Below are 20,789 nucleotides of genomic sequence, written 5' to 3' on the forward strand. Positions count from 1 at the left end.
GGTGCGAATTTTGGTGTTGTCCTATGCAGGAACAGGAGTTGGACTCGATAACTCTTGTGGGTCCTTTCCAACTCAGGACATTCTGTGATCCTATGATAAGAGCTCTCCTTGCCAAGACCATTCAGATGTGGATCCCCTGACGGTTCTCTTGGACCATCCTGGACATGGTCACTTTCAGCCCTTCAAGAAGATTATATGAATTTCATACTGTGGCAAGAACAGGGCAATAAGAACACTCTTAAGAGTCAAAGAACAGGCTACAGCTTGATTACCTGTTGTTCAATTTTATGTGTATTTGAGGGAAAGTTTAATGGACTTGGGTGTTAGGTTGCATACCAGAGTGCAAAACTGGAGGCCGTGCCATAAAAATAAGTGTGAAGGCTGGTGGAGCTGGAGTTTGGCCAAATATTCTACTGAAGTCCATCAGATTCTGCAGTAATCTCGTGCTGAGTGGCTTTGGGTGGAAGGGCTTCTTGGGTAACACATATGTGTTAATTGGAAATGGGAATCTTGGAGTTAAGTCATGTCTGGAAATGTCTGGGGTATGTCTGACCAAGAAAAACCTCATTAAAAAGCTGTAATTGTTTATTATATTCTTTTTTTTTGCAACGCTTAAACTTTTCATTGACAGAATTTGCATTGCTTTTTCGCAAAAGTTGTTTTGTGTAAATATCAGTAACAAAAGCCTGTGAGAGGTTTTCTTCAACTTTATAAAGTAAAATGTGGCTCATGGGCAATGTAGTTAGCAAGTAGAAAAAAAAAAAAATACAATGTTGATTATTTGAAGGTTCCAGGGAGCCGTTTGTGCGGTTGGAATGTGTGACCCAGAGACCGCATGGAAAACTTCAAACACATTCATAAAATTCGGGTTGTATGTCACTGATGAATTTTGACTCATTCTGTTGAACTCTCTCCCTAAACTTTTAATTTTGATTTTCTTTAAGTTGGCTGAAACTTGCTCAGCCCATCCAGCTCAGCAATTATTTTTCCTTTGTATTTTCGGGATGCTGGCAAATGGGATGGGGGGCATCTGCCTATATGTGCGCTTACAGTGACTCACAAATGGTAGAGATTCAGGCTAAATTGTAGTATATATATATCAGTCTGAAAATTATTTTGGGGCTGGGCTTGTTGCTTTGTGAGGAGTCTGGAGGGGAGTGGTGCTGTGGAGGCCTTTAGAAGCAAGATTCAGCTTTATTCTGCTGCCCTGCACATTTTTCCCTGCAGTTATGTTGTTTCTTGAAGTCTTCCCAAATTTGCAGAGGTCAGTGTTTTGTTCCTCACAACAAAAATGCTTCTTTGCTTTTTGTTCTTTACAACAAAACAGAATCTTTCTGATGTCAGCGTTTAATTTGTATTTTCTGTGCGTGGAGTTTGTGGGCTGCTTTGGGCAGGAGCAGCCTTATGGTACTGAACACATGTTGTTTTATCACTGAAACATGAAATATTTGGCATTCCAGTGTAATAACTCGCTGTTAGCTGTTTGAGGTAACATCCTTGTGGCTGTTGTGGTGCGCTCATTTCACAGACAGAGCTGCTTCCTCTGCGTCTCTATTGTTTTAATATTTTAGGGGTAGCCTAAAACTTGACTTTACTCCGCTATGTCTGCCCGTATATTGATTCACCCCTTTTTCAGCTACCTTATAGTATTTAGGAGTTTACTGAATTGCCGTGAAGCATAGTGGTTTTGTTCCTGCCACGCTTGTACCTGGTATTCCAGGTGCTATGTTTGGAAGGAGTGTCTGGAGGATAGAATTATGTGAACGAGACCTATTGTGATGGTCTGTATTGGCCTTGTGCGACCATCCCACATCATTCTGTTGCTGTTCTGAAGAACAGAATTTTCATAGAATCATTTAGGTTGGAAAAGGCTGTCAAGATCATAGAGTCCAACCATAACCTAACTGCGGCACTAAACCACGTCCTTAGGAACCTTGTCTGTAAAACTTTTAAACTCCTCCAGGGACGGTGACTCCACCACTGCCCTGGGCAGCCTGTTCCAATGCCTGACAACCCTTTCTGGGAAGAAAGTTTTCCTAATATCCAATCTGAACCTATTTTTTTTGGTATTGGGAAATGTAAATGCAGCTTGCTGGGAAAATCTTTGTTGTAATATGATCGAGTGATTGGTGAAGTTCAGTTTTATCCTCAGTTTCATTACCTTCTGATGCCAGCAGTGTTTGCTGGCGTTTATCCAGCCAGTCCAGCCTGGGCTTTCCTTGTGGAGCTGGCAGAGCGGCAGGTTGCGATGGCCGAGCCCTTTCCGAAGGGCAGGATGGTTTGAGAGCCAGAGCCGAGCAGCCACCCATCCGCCCATGGTGGGACCCCAGGGGACACGAGTTCTCTCTGATCTCCTCCTCTTCCTCCCTTGGGAGATGCCTGTGTTGGTTTGAGTGATTTTTCCCAGCAGTGCCCCAACAGTTTCCCTCTTTGAGGGAAGCGACTGAGTTGTAGTAATAATATTGTTGCAGCTGCCGCAGGCTGGGACCTTGGAGCCTTCAGCTTCTCTGGCAGATATGAAGAAGGGCTTGTGTCTGCCCAAGGCACATCTTTTCCCGTGATAGCTTGTCATCTAAGTAGCATCATTCTGCCTCCCTGTAAATCTTGTTTTGCTTGTTATCTAGATAGAAATCCTGTTGGTTCTGTGGTCCTTCGCATCAGTCCACACTGGTAAAACAAACTTTATCTTGCCCAGAGTGAGGGGTGAAGATTTTTGCAGCCAGCAGGCTGTTTGCTTTTTACCTTCAAGTGTTTTGTGGGAGGAGAGTTACTTATCTCAAGGCAATGCTTTCTGTCTTTTCCTTTTTGTACGGCTTTTTTTGACGCGGTTGGTTGTAGGCCTGTATGCAATATCTGCCTAAAAGGAGTAAGAAAACATTAATAAGGATCACAGAAAATTGTGTGTGTATTGTGAGCTGTGTGTAGGGGTCTCCTCCTTCCCTACACACTCTTTCTTTTTTGCCTGATGTGAGGTTCTGAGCAAAGAGAGAAGGTGATGTAGGAAATGCCTCCCATTGGGCCCCGGGGACTGTTGCAGTGCTGACTTTGCCCCAAAGTGCTATATATTTCTTACCTAAGGTGATAATGACATTTTGGGCATTTTCTAGTGGTTTCAGTGCAGGTTATATGAAATAAAACACCAAAAGGAAGATTAATGAAAGGTTGCCAAATAACAGAAATAGAGTCAAAAGCATCCAAATACTGTAAAAACCTGTTTTTCACTGTGAGCAACATAGGTTAGCCTTGGCTGCAGAGTGGCAGGAGCCATCCTTTCACCATGTTTTATTCATACAGAAATAATGAAATATTGTGGACTGAGCGCTCTTGCTAATGTTTTCACCAATGGTTTCTTGGCGCAGACACTGTCCAGCCTCCAGCTACTGTTTGCTTACGAAAACAAGTCTTTATCTTCTGAAAAGTGAGCAAGCACTGACATTCTGGGGTATTTAAATGCTGTCTTTAAAATGTTTAGTGTCTGTTTTGGGTTGAGTTCCTCATCGCTTACTTTACAGGTTTTGTCTATAATTGCGTCCTGTGTTGGAATTCTGTTTGTTTGTATAAAAACACCCCAGTGTAGTCAGAGAGGCGGATGGCCGAGATGATTAATCTGCTTTGTTAATAACAACATTAGAGTCTGTCATAATGATCGCGAGGTTAGCAGCAATATTTGCTGAGCATCAGAGAGATTTTTGGGGCTCGGATCTTGGTTTAGATTGTGGTTGTGCTACGATTAAGGGCTTGATCCTGATTCCTTTTATTTATTTTTGTTTCCCCCGTCCCAATTCCAGGAACTCATCCACTGCCCTTCTATGTGGCTTCCTTTCCAGTCTTTCCTGTCCCATCCAGGTTTTACAAGGCTGCCTATCGTGATCAGTAACTGCGTTAAGCACATAGAATAGCTTACCAGAATTGTTTGCTTTCTGTTACAACATACAGACTTTGTCCACTACATTTCTGGGGCTCAAACGCTGTGTTTGGGATGATGGTCTTGAGCAAGAGAATTTTAATCATCCTGGGGAATAGGCTATGTTTGTTCAGAAATCCAGTATTATATGTCTTCCCTCATACAAACATAATTAGAAAGACCTCCATCCAAACTACAGGGAAAAACGGTATCAAGGAGAGAAAGACTATGTGTGAGAGACTGGTTTGTATTTTCAGTTCACTGCAGACTAGCTTTTGGAAAAGTAAATTTTTAGCAGCAGTTTCCCTTCCAACGAGGGCAAGGGGTAGAAACAGGCGTTCTTATCTGCGGCAACTCACAGATTGTTCCAACCTCTTTAGAGCTCAACAGGAACTTTGTAGAGATGCTGTGTTTGCTGGGCAATACTAAAGAGAGGAGCCAAAGCTCATTAAAGATCAGTGTCATGGGATGCTTACTGGGTATAGGAGTATAGGAGTATCCACATGGAAGGTCTTGTTTGAGGAAACTTTGTTCGTTCCCATTCTTCCCACTTGATCATCACTCTTTGGGGTTTGGGGTTGCGTTGTGCCAGCATCGTTGCTTGCAGGTGGTACCTGGAGGTTCTGCTCATGCTCCCAGCTCTCTGGAGTCCAGCGTTGGCTCAATGCAAAGTGCAGCTGCATGGCTTGGATTGCAGGTAGAATTTATTTTGTACGTGCTGTCATGAAACAGCACCCAGAAACCCCAGGATGAAATCCTAGTTTGTTTGTTTTGTGTTTTTCAAGTCCCCACCCTATCCCTTCCCACCAAACGACACAAACACCTACATTGCTACACACAATAATAAGGTAAATCAAGGGCCCATAAATAATCGCAATCCAAGGTGGGTTTGCTTTTGGTCTTGATGTAGCTCTTTTCCTTATTCTTTTCAAACAGAGCGCCTTGCAACTTTGCAAGCGTTTTCAACCTGAAAAAACACAATGGACCAGAAGGAGGGTGCATTTAGCTATTTTTATTCAAGGTGCATTTAGCTATTTTATTGTGGCCAGCCACAATGAAAAGCAAATTTAAGCATATAGCACACTTGTTCAAATAATAGACAATATTTTAGTAAGGCACTGATCTTGTTGCTCATGTTTGTTAAAATAAGAAACTTCATTGTGGAGGAACATGGCAGTGTTAAATTTGCAAGGTTCTCTTTGAATTTAAGACAGTTCAGAAAACAAAACGTGTAAGTACAGGCTTCCTCTGCATCTGCTGTCTCCTTGGCCTCGGCTGTTCTGAGCATGCAGGGGCACATGTGCTTAAGAGCTGGCAAGATCCAGAACCGCAGTGGTTCAGGCAAATACAAATGAAAGTGAGTATTGTATTAGAAATACAATTTTGCATATGTCACATAGAAACAAAAACAACACAAAAATCCCCACAAAACCAAAGAGCTGCACCCTCACCCCCCCGAAGAAAAAAGTGCTGCTGGATGATCCTTCTTTCTGGATTTGTTCCAATAAAATCTAGTCATGCTTCTCTTTGATCTTATGTCAGTGTCTCTCATTTCAATCAATTGTTATAGTGGTGTGATCTTAAACTCTTCCAAGTCATAGGAACCCAATGCATTAAAGCATGATCTATACTAAAGAAATGTGCTTTATGCACATCTGGAGTATTAACAGTGGTTTGAATAAGTGGAAGAAACAGTATCCACACTAGCAATCTTATTTTACTAGAATTTCTTTGTTTCCTATTTCTGTGTGCCAACATTTAAAGAATAAGTCAATAGAGGACCCTTACTGAGCCCTGGCCATTTAGCACACTTGCAGTTGGGCATTTTACTGCTGGGCTGATGTGTGTGCAGCAGCAATTTTTCTGGGCTGTTACACGCTGCCATGGGTAAGAAGCCGTGATTTTGTTTTCAAAAGAGCTGCTGAAAGTGATGTACGCTTGCAGCCAATCTTTGTAGAGCCTTAATAATTTTAGAGTCAACAGAAAGTTGTTTTGCAGAGGATGCTTTCACCATAGCGCCTGTGCCTCCTGGGTGTAGAGGTGTCTGGGGACCTTTTGCTGGGCTCTCTGTAAGGTTTTTGCAGCCTTTCGGCTGAAAAGGTCCCCAGGCCTTTCGGGCAGTTTGCCAGTTTCTAGCAATAGCTTTTCCCCGGCCCTTGGCCGCCTCTAGGCTTCTCCTGAGCAATGGGAGCCTTGTGTCGTCTTGGTATTTTGGGCCTCTTCTTAAGGCAGTCTTAAGGTTAAAAAGACACAGAAGCCCTCACAGTAGCAGTAATGTCTTGCCCCAAGCAGTTACGTTGGCTTTCAGCCCTAGGGGGAGAAAATGAGGCATCAAGGTCTCTTGGATGTTGCATCTCTTACCAGTACTTGGAGCTTTTCCAATTGAATTGGTATTTAGAATTTTCTTCCTGCTCAGAGTCTTAAACCCTTTACTGGACAAGAACAAGTCATCTGCATTGTTTTGGTGGAGCATGCAGAATGTGGTGTCGTTTAACGTGATAGAAATTTGAATACTGTTTTCCACGGGTGAAGTGCGAGCCCATTGCGGTGTTGCCATGATACGTGACAGATGCACCAATAAACAATGAGTTTAGAGTCCTTTTGGTTTGGGTTCTGGAAAAACATGCCACAGAGGCAGAATTTACCTTTGTGAGCTATTGCAGTAAAGTGGAAATTTGGAGAAAGGAGCATTACCAAGAGTCTCTAGTTAACAAAACTCAAGGAGACAGCAGATCTTGTCCAAACTCGTGTAACAAATCCATGTCAAAGCCGAGAAAGAAATCGGATCTCCTGACTGCCTCCTGTGTGTTCATCTTCATGAGGCTGTTCCTCTGGGGTTTCATTTTTTTTTCCCTAAAACAGGGAAAATGAAGGGTCTCTGTAGTCCCTGGGGTGCCACAGTAGAGTCTCCCGCCACTCTTTGGCATTCTGCTTTCAGCACTGGAATGTTTCTGTGCTTCTTGCATGCTCAAGGATTTAAGCCATTTATTTTGTTTGTTTATAATAGAGTTCTGGTGGGAAGGCAGATGTTATGTGGGAAAGCTATTTTCTGGATTTGTTTATCCCCGTTATGTGGAATCTCACAGACCACCAGTAGCAAGTAGCTATTAGGCATCGGTGTTGAGATACTGGCATTTTTAGAAGAGGAAATATCTTAGTTCTTATAAGCAGTTTTGCAACAAAACCAGTGATTTCTTGGCATGCGTTGGCTTAGTGTTTAAAGTGGACATGAGTATGTCTTTGTTTCTATATAGTCATTTGACCTTTTGAAATATTGATATTTTAGGAAACGGTCTGTATTTGTTCATGTTTGACAATAAACAGCTGACTTGAATTTCCAGAATACATCATCTAAGCAATACTTAGCTACAGGGAGATGGTTCTAAATAAATCTCATTTGCATGCTTGTGTTCAAAATTAAAGATCAAGGTTTTCACTTTTACTTGTCTTTGCCTTGCATTTCAGGACACTTCAAGGAATTTAGCAATTCTATGCTGTTATGATAAACAGAATAGCTGAAAAGGGCAAGCCTTTGAGTTCCAAAGAATTCCTGGTTCAACATAAAATCTTCAAGATCTGACCCTCATCTCTCTTGTGCTGATGCTTTCCAGCACTGATTTCACAACAGCCTGAATTCACAAATTCTTAAGATGTAGGAGGAAACGAGTTAACATATTAATGCTTCATTAGGAAAGAGTCCTAACTGAGGTATCCGTGCACTTGTAGAAGACTAGAAAGCTTCCTACTCTTGGGTATCTTTTATTCTTGCCAAGAATCTGTAGGTTTGCAAATTGCCAAAGCTGCATGCGTTGAGAGTGCAAAGTAAACACTGTAGAAAGGCAATTTTTGCATTTTCTTCTTGTTCAGCCAAAGAGATTAGACATAGATGGAAAACACTTTCCTCCTTTGGGGGAGGATGACCACAAAACTAGAATGATTTTTTAATTATTATTATTTGAAGAAAATATTTATAAGCACACACACTGTGGCGTGTGTTTATAAGAAGCAAAAATCTTAATTACTTTGGATGTATGGGGGGGAGGGGAAATGTTTTGCAGAAGGTTTCTGGCCAGTTCTGAAGGAGAGGAGAGAGTACGCGTTGTTTAGAAATGGTGAGTCTTGAGGCCAGTTAGTCAAGTGTCACATTTCATCGCAGCAGTTACTGTATGATGAATTGTCAGCTGTGGCTGTTCCTGTTTCATCGGATGGGTGGTAAACGCTACAAGGATGAACTGTGAGGGGCTCTGGAAGTCTCATGCTACTTGTTTTATCACTGCAGTTCAGTTCAACTCAGTTCTAAATGGGACAGAAGATGCTGTGCGAGTTCATGGCTTACCTGTGCGTGTGTGTGCTATGGAAATGGGAAGTGGTGCTCTCCTAGCTTTCTGCTTAAGACCAAATTTGTTAGCATTTAGCAGAAAATTGCTTTAGACATGAAAGTTAGATAGGGAAGGGTTGCAGCAATTAATGTTTTTAATTAGTGGCAGAAGCTGTGGAGGTAATTCAGTGCTCTTCTTGGAGGGAAACTTGGGCTCCTGGTCCCTCTGTTCCCAGTTAAAAATGCGTTTTACAGTGCTGCCCTGTGAGAAAAGCTGTGGAGAAAGCCAGATAGTGATTGCGAGGTGCTAAGGTATCACTGCAAAGAAGCTGCTTAAAACTATAGATCTATGTTAAAAACCATTGTGGGTTTTGTTCCCCCCCTCCCCCCGTAGTTATTATAAAATGTAATCCAAATAATATAGGAACCTGTGGCTTTTGTGTACTGCCTTTACACCTCCCAGGAAGTGCCTGTTTATTGGAAAATGGTGTTTCACCAGGTGTTATTTATTTATTTCACAGTTGTGGAAAGAGATACCAAACACTTGGGGATTAATTAGGCTTTGATGAGTATCTTGCAGGTAGGGTGGAATGGGGTTTTGGCATTTTTTGCCGCTGGGGTGTGTTTGAACGCAGCCCTGGCAGCTGGAGGGAGGCACAGAGAGCTGTGGGGCTTAACGAAGGTGGATTAATTGTGTTGTGTGCCAACGTGATAATTAATCATGGTGTATGGTATCGGTCTTCATTCAGCTCGGGAGTGAACGGGAGCTAATGAAGTAAAACAATACATTACTCCCTCTTTTCAGGGGTAGTGGTGAGTATGTGTAGAACCTGGAATTAAAATTATCTTCAGCGCCCGAGGCTCTGTAGAGGCGGCACGAAGCTCCTGCAGCTCCAGCTTTGCCTTCACGTGGTTTTGTGTGAGTGCCCAAGGGCTGCAGCAAAGCTCATGTGATGTTTGCCACACAGATGGAGTCGATTCTTCGTGATGTGTGTCCTTGTCCCTTTCCCTTCCCCAACTGAATGAGTCACAGAAATGTTGTACGATTGGGCTTTCTTTTAAAAAAAGGTTCGTAAGAGGCTTTTGGTCAGGCAGAAATTGCTACTTGGTACCCAGCGGTGATTGTTGAGAGAGAGCTAAAAGATGTTTCAGAGTCTGGGTACTTATCTGTTCATTGCTACAATTAGACTTTTTGTTTGTTTTTGCATAGGTATTAAATGGGAGAATAATATATAAGAAGCGAAAGTCTGTTAAAAAGAAAAATCTGTAAAGATTTTTTTGTTCTTCTTTGACAGACATACATTGGCAGTGTGGTGATATCACTAAACCCCTACAGACCTCTACCCATTTATACTCCAGAGAAAGTGGAAGAATACAGAAACCGAAACTTTTATGAACTCAGTCCTCACATGTAAGTACACTGGAGAAGTTTTAGTTTTCATGCTGTCTCAAAACAGATGGTGCCAGCTGTCTCTGTCATTAAAAAGTCTGTGCTGGTTAAAGCAAACAAAAATCACACCACTACTCCCCAAAATGAATTTTTATTAGTTCATCCTTATTTTAAAGAGAAGTCGAGTTACTCTTTCATGTATTTAGATCCTGATATGTGCATTTCAGAACATTTTCCTGTAATTGTTAGCAGTAGCCTTTATTGCTGCCTTGTGAAGTAAGTAGTCTGTTTTAGCGGAAATGTGTTTCTTTCAGAGTCCAGATTGCCTTGTGAAAGCCTCTAGCTGTTCAAAATGTTTGAGTCATGTAGTGTTACATAGGAAGCTCTTAATTTCTCTTTGCACAATGCCAAAAATGAAAAAAACCCTCATGATGAATGCAAAAATGTATTGTATGTATCTGAATGGTATCTGTAGGGAAAAAGAAGCTTGGTCTCCTCTCCTCTGTGCTGGGTGGCAATGAGCCCATTCTAGGAGGGCAGTCAGAGTGCCATAAATAATGCAAATTTTAAGGCTAAAATATGTAGCATATACACAGACATATAATATTGCAAGGTATTATTTGCATATGATGTAAATTTCAAGTCTAAATTTTAGTGGTGTATCTATTTATTTATTTAAACTTTTAGGTTAAAAGAAAATAATATTTGGAAACAGTTCCGGAAGTTATTTTGTTGTGATTCATTTTTTCGCCTTCACTCTTCGTCAGTAACTTTTGCAGATGCATTGGCTGAAATGCAGACAGCCGATTAATCAGATCGAATAAGCTTCTGGTTGTTCTTGGCCCTCTTGGGTCTGAACTCTGGCTATGTCCAGGTTTTCTTTCTGCACCGTTTTGTTTAGCAAGCACAGCTGCTTGCTAAATTAACAAAGTTGCTAAAAGAACTCTCTGCTCTGCTAACATTGTGCAGCTGCGTAAAACTTACTGCTGTCATATGATGGAGGATTTTTAAAAGCAAAATCCTAGAGTTACAATTTGTTTTGCGTTATGGAAGTCAGTACTATGTACTTGGGTGCATGTTGAATCAAGTTGAATCAAGTACAAGGTGGTTTTCCAGGACTGAAATGCTCAACAGTCAGTCTGGTATGTATTACGAGAGTCTTAACTTGGCAGAAAAATGTTTCATAAACATTACTGATCACTAAAGACAATCATTGTGTAGTCAGGCTGCATCTCAGAGCAAGAACTTCTGGTGTCGAAACACTGGAAATTCACTTTAAGACCAGTAGTTTGAGAAAGTGTTGAATTTTAATTTATGAGATCTCGATTGCGTGATGGTAATAGATATTCCTGGCAAGTTTGGGTAGAGTGCCAAGTCTTGAAAAGTGTAAGACTAATTTGTCTTGGATAGATATGATCTCTCCACAAATTTTCTTTATTTGGTATTGTTTCTGCATACGAATTTTGTTGTCTGACACCTGCTAAGTAGACAAAATATCTTTAAAAATACAGACTATGAAATAATCTCTGTTGTAGTTTCTTCTACGGATACAGTGTTTTCAAACTGTAGAAATACAAAATGATCTTATTTGTGGTGACCTTGCTTCCCTTCCCACCTGTCCGTAGATGCTTATGAGAACTGCAGAATCAAGAGAGTCACTTTTGTCTCTGCTAAAATTGGTGAACTTCTCACCATCTTTAAAAGATGCTTTTGAAATACTGTAGGTGTCTAAAATACAAGGCAAAACTGGGTTTGGGTCAGAGCTGGCATCATCCAGCCTTGGAGCTTGCAGCTAATTCTAGGCTTGACCGATGTTGGGAGGCTGCTGTTAAACACAGGGTTCAGACGTATCTGGGCAGGGAGATACACCTTGCAATCAAGGTTTGGGGTTTTTTAAATTTCATTTTTTTAGCTGCTCAGGAACTTTAATGAAGAGATGTTGTGAGGCAAACTGCAATTAGTGGTATTGCTTCTGACACGGGGGTATAAAAACCACCATGTTGATTTGTGGAGATGTTCATACTTATTTTTCTTTGATGTGTAAATCTCCATTGAGTCACAGCCTCTGCGGAGGAACTGATTGTGGGTAAGCCCACTGTACCATTTGAGCGTGCTTTGGGAAAAGGGGGTTGGTTCCTATTGCGTAATCCTGAGCAAAGCAAAACTCTTGGCTGTTTATAAGGACACTAATGCATATGACCTACAAAGTGTGTCTAGAAAAAAATTTATATATAGTGTGTTTCTTATTTCAGCATCTCCTTTGTGCAAATAATTGGTTTAATTTTATTGCTAGTGCTAGCTAGGAAAATTCAAACAAGGGGCTTTGGTCTCTGCCAAATTTACTCTTCTAAAACATAATGCTCAAAGCCTCTGTGAAGAGAGATTTTTCAAAATTAAGCATGTGTGAAGCCAGCACCCTCCCTGTAGGCAGGGATGTGCTCTTTGATTATTTAAACAAATAAAAAGCACAACCATCAGCACTGGGCATAAATTGGGCACAAGATAATTGGTATAACCTGCAGAGTGTCACCGACCGAATCAGTGTCCTGCACAAAAATGCTGGGCTTTGGTCAGGAAGAGGAAAAGCCATTGTATGTGTTGTCTTGGGCACGAATCGAAGCCAGAGATCAGCAACACAGTTCCAAAGCCCGTACCATACAATCTTTGCAAGCCCTCGTCCAGTCTTTGCAGGGGCAAGCAGAGGACTTGAAAAGACAATTAGAACAAGAAAAAATCCAAGCAAGCAATTGACGATCAGCTCTTAAAGACCAATTTATAGGCACAAGCTGCAGTGGCTTTTTGCCTGCTGGTAAGGAGCCTATATATCCCTCCAAAGAGGTGGATGAGGCAAGATGGAGGATGGAAATGCCTCCTCCCTCTGTCCGTTCACTGGTCAAAAGTGAGTACCAACACGAGCATGGTGAATATGAATCTTCTCAAATTATCACCAAGGAGGTTCCACACTCTGCAACTGAATTAGTCAAACTAAAAAAGGATTTTAGTCATTCACCAAGAGAGTCTGAGATGGAATACATTTGCAGGGTGTCATTGTTTGGGGGATCAGATATTATTAAGTGAACAGGAAGCCGAGGGCTCCTGGGGACCAGGAGGGTTCCGGACCACTGGTGACCACCATGTGCCATGGTCCCTAACACAAAGAGCGGCCTATGGGGCTGGAGGCCTCAACCCTTTGGAAAGGGGGGATCCCCTTGCCATTGTGGGGATGGTCAACCAATTAATGGAGAATGTACAGGAGGCAGCTTGTCTGCAAATGATGTGCGACCAGGAGCTTAAATTTAAACAAGAATCCCCAGTGATGATGCCGGTTGACCCAGAACGAATGACACCCCTCACATGGGGCCTCCTGGACTCCCTAAAAGCTTTTGGCATTCAGCTGCAAGGAAAAATACAGGTGATGTCCCAGAGCAAAAGGGCTGTTGCTGCTTTAGAGGGAATAGTGACCACCAATCACAGATCCCCTGAAAAGTAAATTTGGACTTGGAGAGAGGTGTCCCAGGAGTTAGTTAATTATGGCCAAAAGTATGGTCCAGTGCCCTCTGATGAAGGTGACTCTAAAGCTATCAGATTAACAGAGTGACACCCCCCTTTTAAAACAAAACTCCTGTGGAATAACAACAATAGAGGGCACCTGAAACTTGGGAATCCCCAGGCCACAAGGGAGAAACATTATGCCCTCTGGAAGAAGGGTATTTTAAAGTGGATCCCTTGGGAGGTGATGGACGGGTTACCTGCTCACTCCCAACCCGGAAAGGTTTGTGAGAGGCTGGGCCAAAATACTGATGGGTTGGAAAAAAAACAATCGAAAGTGGACCTTAGGAGGGTGAAAGAAAATGGGGGGATAAAAGCAACACTGGACCCCAACAGGGGCTCTCAAGCAACTACTGTGGGGTGTTCCCAGGGCTCTGGCTGTGTGTGGGAGCTCCTGGGAAACGTGGAATCTAAATAATATTTTGGTTATTTTCCAGTAGTTTTGTACAACCTTCTGTCTGTCCTTGAGGTACGTGTAAGTGCTTCAGTGGGATTGATTTTGGTGTGGGGAGGATGTGCTTGAGAATGCCAACTGTACCAGTAAAAGAGCAGCCTTGGTGAGCACATGAAAAAAGAAGGAAAAAGAGAGAGAATTATATAATAACATGCAGGAAATCCATACCTAGATAATTTTTTCCATATAGGGCCATTGAAGGGAAGATATGGGAGTGAAAAATCTCTTCACATGTTTTCTTAGCCCTGGTCGGACAGAGGAGGGGTGTGAACACCCAGTCACCTGCGTGTCCTTGGGAGCGTCTGCCAGGGTGACTGATGCTTGCAGTGACGCTAGTTAATACTTAATTGTAGGGTTTGGGCAGGGTCACTTTTTTTTATATGATCTTTGGAAACTGGAGTAAAGCCATGGGCCCATTTTGAATGGGCAGCCAAACTGAATTTCTGGCAGAGAGTTTCTGGTCAGGTGATTTTTGGATAGCATTATACCTGATAAAATTTGATCAAAGAGATTTTATTTTAATGGTTTGTTCCTGTCTTAATACACTGTTGTTGTGGCACCATGCAATAAAGTGTTATTTAGATCTCCTGCAATGCATGTTTTTCATAGTATGTGGCTTCTTGCATAGCTGTAATAGGAAATTTACCAAGCTTTTTATTTATTTTTTTTTCCAATGTTTTGTTAATCTGTTTTGTCTTTATCTGCAATGCAAGATCGAACTTGTCTCTGACCTGGCAGGGCAGACTATGACACTTCAGCGTTCAGTGCTTGATTTGTGCAGTCCTTATGCTTCTGTTCTGCTCATTCAGTTGATGTAATTACTCTTTCAGTTGACGTGATTACTGTTTTGCTTACCTTGTGGCTAAGCTAGACATGAGAGAGGACCAAGCTGTCTATCCTGCTAAATTACCTTGACTTCTACCAGTGACAAAGGCAGCTGCTGGCATCTTTAAACTAAAGGTGATAGGAAATAAATAGCTTTTTGTACCATTTATTTGTAACCATCATGCCGTATTGCTTTCCTACCAGTAGCAGGTTAGCTGTAAGGGATTGCAGAGTAGGTGCTTCCTTACATTTCCTATTTTACTACCAGCTGCTGGCAGCTCTCCATCCATGGGAGGTGGGGTGGAATGTGGCATTTTGCTCCCTTTTGTGTTTCGAAACACCTGCTCACTTTACAAGAATCATGGATTATTTTGAGGGACAATGACAGAAAATGGCAGCAGTATTGCTAATGACAGGTAAATAAGAGTTCAGAGTCACCATGCATTTCTTTTAGCTGTGTACTGAAGTATTTGAGGTAACTGGGACAGCAGGAAAATATCTGGAGAAAGCTGTTTTCAGACATCTATTGCATTTCACATAGGCAATTTTGCTGTACATTTTATTTACTTTTTATTATTTAAAGTAAAATATTTCTGAAGAGACAGTGGTTTTGCCTTTAAAATCTTTCAAATTAGAAGACAAACTTGTACATGCAACTCCTGAAAAACAGCTTCCCTTTATATAGGACACAAGCACAAATATATCAACCTGATGGTTGTTAAAATCTAAGAATGAGCAATGTTCCCCATTTCAATGATCATATTAGTAATCGTTGGACCAAGTATTTATCCTGCAGATATCTGCAATTACTCTGACAATAAATACAATTTGCAGTTTCCTTTTCAAGTTTTAGACAATGTCAGCAGTGAATATAGAAGTTATATTTTTATTTCTGGCTTTTTTTGCTCATATTCCAGGATGGCATGTCTTTAGAAACACGAAGGTTACAGTAACTCTTTTTCTCTGTTTTGTCTGAAAGGTGTGATAAAGCCTCAGCTGTAAAGGATAGGTTTTGCCTAGATATAAAACTAAGCTTTTCCGTATCAGTAGCAGAGTTTTAAGGCACACAGTAGCTTGCTTTATTTGTCAAAGAAGGGGATGGTGGGGTGAGATTCTGTGCTGTAGTTCAGTGTCCTTCATTGCCCCAATATGTTTATTTTAACATTTCCTTTTTAATTTGTCCTTTCCTAATTCTCATTTGCTTTAGTTTTGGGGGTTGTGTGTGTGTGTTTTGTTGTGTGGTTTTGTTTTGTTTGTTTGTTTGTTTGTTTTTTATTAATTTCATGCTACGGTTTTGTTCACCTTGCCAGTTATCCCCTTTTTATAGACCTTTTGTTCTACTCCTAATAATTCCTGACTTCTCCAGAGACTCTGTCTTTGGACTTATTCTTGTGGCTCAGTGAAGTGCCTCTTTCAGAAGAGATTTACAGTCGAGGGAAGATGAACTCTTCAGAGGTTAGTTGGCAAAATTAACTGCTGGGCAGGGAGGGAGCATCCATCGCTGACAGAAATCATAAATAGCAATTAGGGAGGACTGCCAGTGTGTAATTGCTAAATCCATGCTAGGAATGAGATGAATGAAGAAGGGGGAGAAAAAAAAAAACCTACAGAGAATGTTGAAGTCTTATTTTGGAAGGGGTCAGGCTTATTACTCTTTTAACCCCTAAGGTGAGGCAGTGCTGGATGTGGTGCATCCATGAATGTAAAACCCTTGAGTTTATTGATGAAAAAGGGATGAAACATCACTTGCTTCAAGAGTCAGAAGGACTCTGGTGCCTGAGAAGAGCCTCTTCTCTTGCAGGCTGCTGGCACCACCCATATCGTGCATGGCTCCCCACATTTTACACTTGGTAGGAGACCTCAGAAGTCCTTCTGAGAGAAGAGAGTTTTGAGGAAGGCAGTTCTGATGTGGCTACATGGAAATGCCTGTTGGACTCTCTGAAGAGTGTTTTGTGAGCTTTGAAGGCTTAGGATATAAAGCAAGATTTTCTCTCGCATACGACAATAAATTTAAGATTTTCCTGAAATCTGAGCAGGGCTGTTTGAGTTGGTTTGGATTGCACATAATGCAGCCACCTCACCCCAGTGCTTTAGAGGTGAATATAGTCTTATTGACAAGAACAGTAGTTGCTTGTTTGCTGCTGGTATTAGATGGCGTGAAATTTTGTACCAAGGCATAATAATGCAGGAAGCGATTTATAGCAGGACATACCATTGTAAGGAGGCTCTAAATTGCACCCAACACCCAAGAAATATAAACAGCCTGGAAAAGCAGTGTATAGATGAGTTGTGTGCTTTATTTTAGTTTTGAAAGTGGTCTGGAGTGACGTTTAGACTGGATTCCAAAGGCCACTGGAACGAGCCTTTCTGTCAGTCCTCTAAGTAGCACTGCCTAAATTAAGAAACGAAAAGGTCCTTTAAATTCCTTCTGTTTGGCACTGGTGCTGTCATTCTCCTGCAAGTGTCTGGGAAATGGGATTTTCAACAGGAAAATGTCGGATGCTGTGCAGCTGTGCAGCCGCAGCACAGGCTCACCCTGGCATCAGATGGTCTAGTGGTGTGGAACCAGGTGGATTTTTGTGCTGTTTTGGCATTTAAACACTTCCTAGGCTAGGGAGGAGCAGATATAGACTACAGGGGATATAAAAAGCATCAAGGGAAATGCATCTCCCAAAATACTCCAGGAAGTGGAGTGGACTCTGCCCCTGGTCTCACCCTCCAGCATCTCTCTGTCTCTCAGTAGCTACAGCAGTGTATATTGAGGTGGCAAAAATTATTCAAAAGCACCAAGTCCACTGGCTTACAGATGATTTTGGTCTCCACGGCCATCTCATTTGGCAGCACTGTCAGTCACGGCTCCTTAAGTCCTGCTGCTGGAGGTCCCTTCTCTGGGCAGGACCTACCTGGCTTTGGTGGTCCTAGCCAATTTAAAGAACAACCAACCAAAAAACTCCCACTAACAACAACAAAAAAACTGCACACAAATTAAAAAACCCAAAACCAAAGTAAAAAAAAAAAAACAAAAACCCAAACAGCCCCCCTCAACTAACCAAACCCAAAACCATAAAAAAACCCAACCAAACAAAACCCAACCAACCAAAAAAACAACAGCCTCCCCCCTGCCCAAAGGAAAAAAAATAACATGTCAAGTGGACTTTTTGAAGAAACTTGGAAGACTTTGAGACCTTTAAAACACAGTGAGTTTGCAAGGGACACTTAACTCGAGATCGGTTCCAGATGCTGCTGTAACTCTAGGATTGTTGTCATGGTGCACGGAGCAAAATAGTCTTGGGGCGTCCTTCATGAATTTAATACTGGCTTAGAGCCTCAACAAAATGACTTTGTTTTCAGGACTGGGTTTGAATATTTACTGGGTTTGAAGTATGCACAGCATACTTCCATATTTGATTTCAGTTGTATTGGGGGTTGAGAGTCAAATGTTATCTGTGATGATCTCTCTTTTTTTATTTTGCATGTGAGTGTATTTGTTATAGCCTGTGTTTATTTGTAAGCCTAAAAACGTTCGAGGTTTGGCTAGATTGTTAGAGCAAAGATAATAAAAAAGGGGAAAAAAATAAAAAGAAAAAAAAAACCCTTAATATATATATTGGATAGTTGGAGATGTGTGTTAATGCTCCCGTAGTCTAAACTAATGGTAACTTTTTTGCCAGATCCAACTTCTCTCATTTTCCTGGAACTCAAACATTCTGGCTAGTGTTCATATTATGCCATTGATATTTTTAGGACATAAAATGTGGAGTTTTTTTTTTTTTTATTAATTCACATTGTCACATGAAGTAGGATCCCTGTAATTCACACAAAAGGCTTGGGAATCCATTCACTATGTCTGACTGAATTTTGTGAATGAAGTAGGCACTTCATTAAATAAAGGACCTTTAGTAACTATTTGGTTTTGTAATATAGTTCTTCAAATTTGTTGATACATAACTGTTCTTTCTCTCTTCTCAACATTTTAAATAGTTCTTCCAGCTCTTCGTTTGTACATCTGGGCTAGAAATAAGACTAGCCGTTTTTGTGCTGCTTAAGAAAATGAGGTTCTTCTGATCAGAAAATTGACTGATGTTATGAGGGGACTTGGAAATAAAAACATTTTTAAACACTTGATGTGGCTTTAAATATAACTCATTTTTTTTAAAGGAGGATCCAATAGTTTCATTTTGATTTTCATTAGAATTTTGGGCCTTTTTGCACACTGGAAGGTACATAAAAACAAGGCACCTCCGTTTTCCTTCCTAAACGGAGACTGAGAAGTGAGGGCAGGTAAAGACCCTGTCAGAAGTGACGGCAATCCCATTGAACGCATTGTGGGTACACAGACCAGAATTTTTATTAGGCCTTTCCTGGATGGGCAGCATGTTTACTCTCTTAAGAACTGAGATTTCAATTTGCAATTAAGAACAGCTGTCATCCTTTCATTGGAAGTGTCTCTTTGTGTTTAATGGCTGTCTATTTTTTTTCTTTTTTTAGCAATTTAGAACACGCCAGGAAATGCCCATCTGCTGTGCTAGAAGCCTTTGTCAGGATTTTAGATACAGCGTAAACAAGGGTCATGTTTAAAGCCTCAAAGAAACTTCAGTAAATTCCAGTTCTTGTACCACCTCAGGAGGCAGAATGTTTTCCATTCAATCTCTTTTTATTGGCAACTTTATGCTCTGATTTCTTCAGCTCTGGGTGCATCATGGTTAATGTAATTTGGATTATTAAAGATAAACTTTTTCATGTTATGAATCAGGAAGTGCACAGTCTTAATATTTACTGTCTAGCACACTGCATAATCTTTGAGTTACGTTTTGAATAGATAAGAGAGCTGGGACTGGGGCTTACAAACAAAGGTCTGAACTACGAAGACAGTTTAATTGTGGCTATTTCAGTAAATTAGTTCAAATCTGCATTTTTCTTGTATGCACAGTTTCCTTTTATATGCTACAGAAAGGATTTTTAGTTTCTAAACCTTGTGGAGTTCAAACTGCAAATCAATCATAATGACTCCAAGACAATTCTTACTGAGGATCTACCTACAGACAAAAAATATATCAGTGTCGATATCCTCCTGGAGCATCAGCAGAGCAACCAAGGACACCGGTCACATATATTGTCCCTGGAAATAATCCACGTGGGTTAACTGAAGCCTCGTGTTTGAGCAATCTGAAGAAGGCTTTTAATTTCTTTGACTGTTCACAGAGAGATGATTTTGGATATATATCCATAAATCTCACGCACAAACTTCAGGAAAAGCCATTGTATAGACTGGATAGATGTTGTACCTGAGCTAACAAGCTCTCAGAAGCTGAGAGAAGCTGTTGTGCCTCCTTTGTCCAGAGGTTCATGAGGTACTTTATTTGGAAAAGAGAACTGGGAGGCAAAAAATAGGTTGCATAAGGCTTCTTAACAAGTTTGTTAAGAGGACTTAAGAGTTACTCGCAAAATTAAAAAATTCAGTAACTCTACCAGTAAAGTAGCAACATTGCTATGTAATTATATAGTGTTGACTTTGCCCATCATATGTTTTCCAGATAAGTGAATGACTTTTATTTGCAGTTTTGTCACTGTTGTCTCTGATAAACTTGTGGCCAGCTACATGCTGACCTTTCTGTTACAAAGCCTAGACTTCAAATCTGATGATTAGCAACTTACTTTAGGTTGTCAATAGCTGTGAGGATGTGATAACACTCCTAATTCTCCAGTATTGTGATGTGAATTTGGTGGAGTGCTCAGTAGTTTTTCTGATGGCAAATTGTTGACTTGCATTGCACATCTGATACTTCTTCACCGTCTCACCATGCAGAGCTGTGCAGTCACTCCAAGATGCACCGTTTAGTGTAAGATGCTCTAGTTCTTGGGTGTGTTCAGCATCCTGGAGTGTAGTTGTGCTACAGTATGCTATTATTGTAGTTTTATATGCTATTATGTACTATTGTTCTGTGAGATGAGCCCTCTGAAAGCTTGTCTATGAGGTGAATATGTGAAACTGGGCACCTCATATCACTGTTTTTCTGCCCCTGAGTACTAGGACATGTTGAAATTCTTCAGAATAAAGGAATAATTTTTTAATTTCCAGTTAGTGGGGTAGAGCAAGCTCATCTGAGAGTGTTGATACTTCTGTGATAAAATGATTTGCAGCAAGAGAAGTCTCAGCATGAGCATGTGTGGGAGCCAATGTTCAAACTGCAAGGCCCAAAGATATATCCTATTAAAAAATAAAATAAAATAAATAACAAAACAAAAGGAAAAAAAATGATTAATAGTATATTTCTATCTGTACAGAAAAAGCCAATCCCTCATGATAATTGTTCCCTTTATACAATTATAGGGTTTGGTCTTTTAGGTA

The 20,789-nt window shown here is 40.9% G+C and overlaps 1 protein-coding gene across 9 annotated transcripts in view; it reads left to right on the forward strand.

Annotated features, from left to right (window-relative positions):
* Positions 1-20,789, forward strand: part of MYO1B (myosin IB) — a 139,239-nt gene that overhangs the window by 55,512 nt on the left and 62,938 nt on the right. For all 9 annotated transcript variants that reach the window (XM_065068929.1, XM_065068932.1, XM_065068928.1 and 6 more), the window contains one exon: positions 9,518-9,633. In XM_065068929.1, the coding sequence (XP_064925001.1) occupies positions 9,518-9,633 (116 nt within the window). The remainder of the gene's footprint in view (positions 1-9,517; positions 9,634-20,789) is intronic.

The sequence above is a fragment of the Columba livia genome, chromosome 7, assembly GCF_036013475.1.
Source record: "Columba livia isolate bColLiv1 breed racing homer chromosome 7, bColLiv1.pat.W.v2, whole genome shotgun sequence".
Lineage (NCBI taxonomy): Eukaryota > Metazoa > Chordata > Aves > Columbiformes > Columbidae > Columba > Columba livia.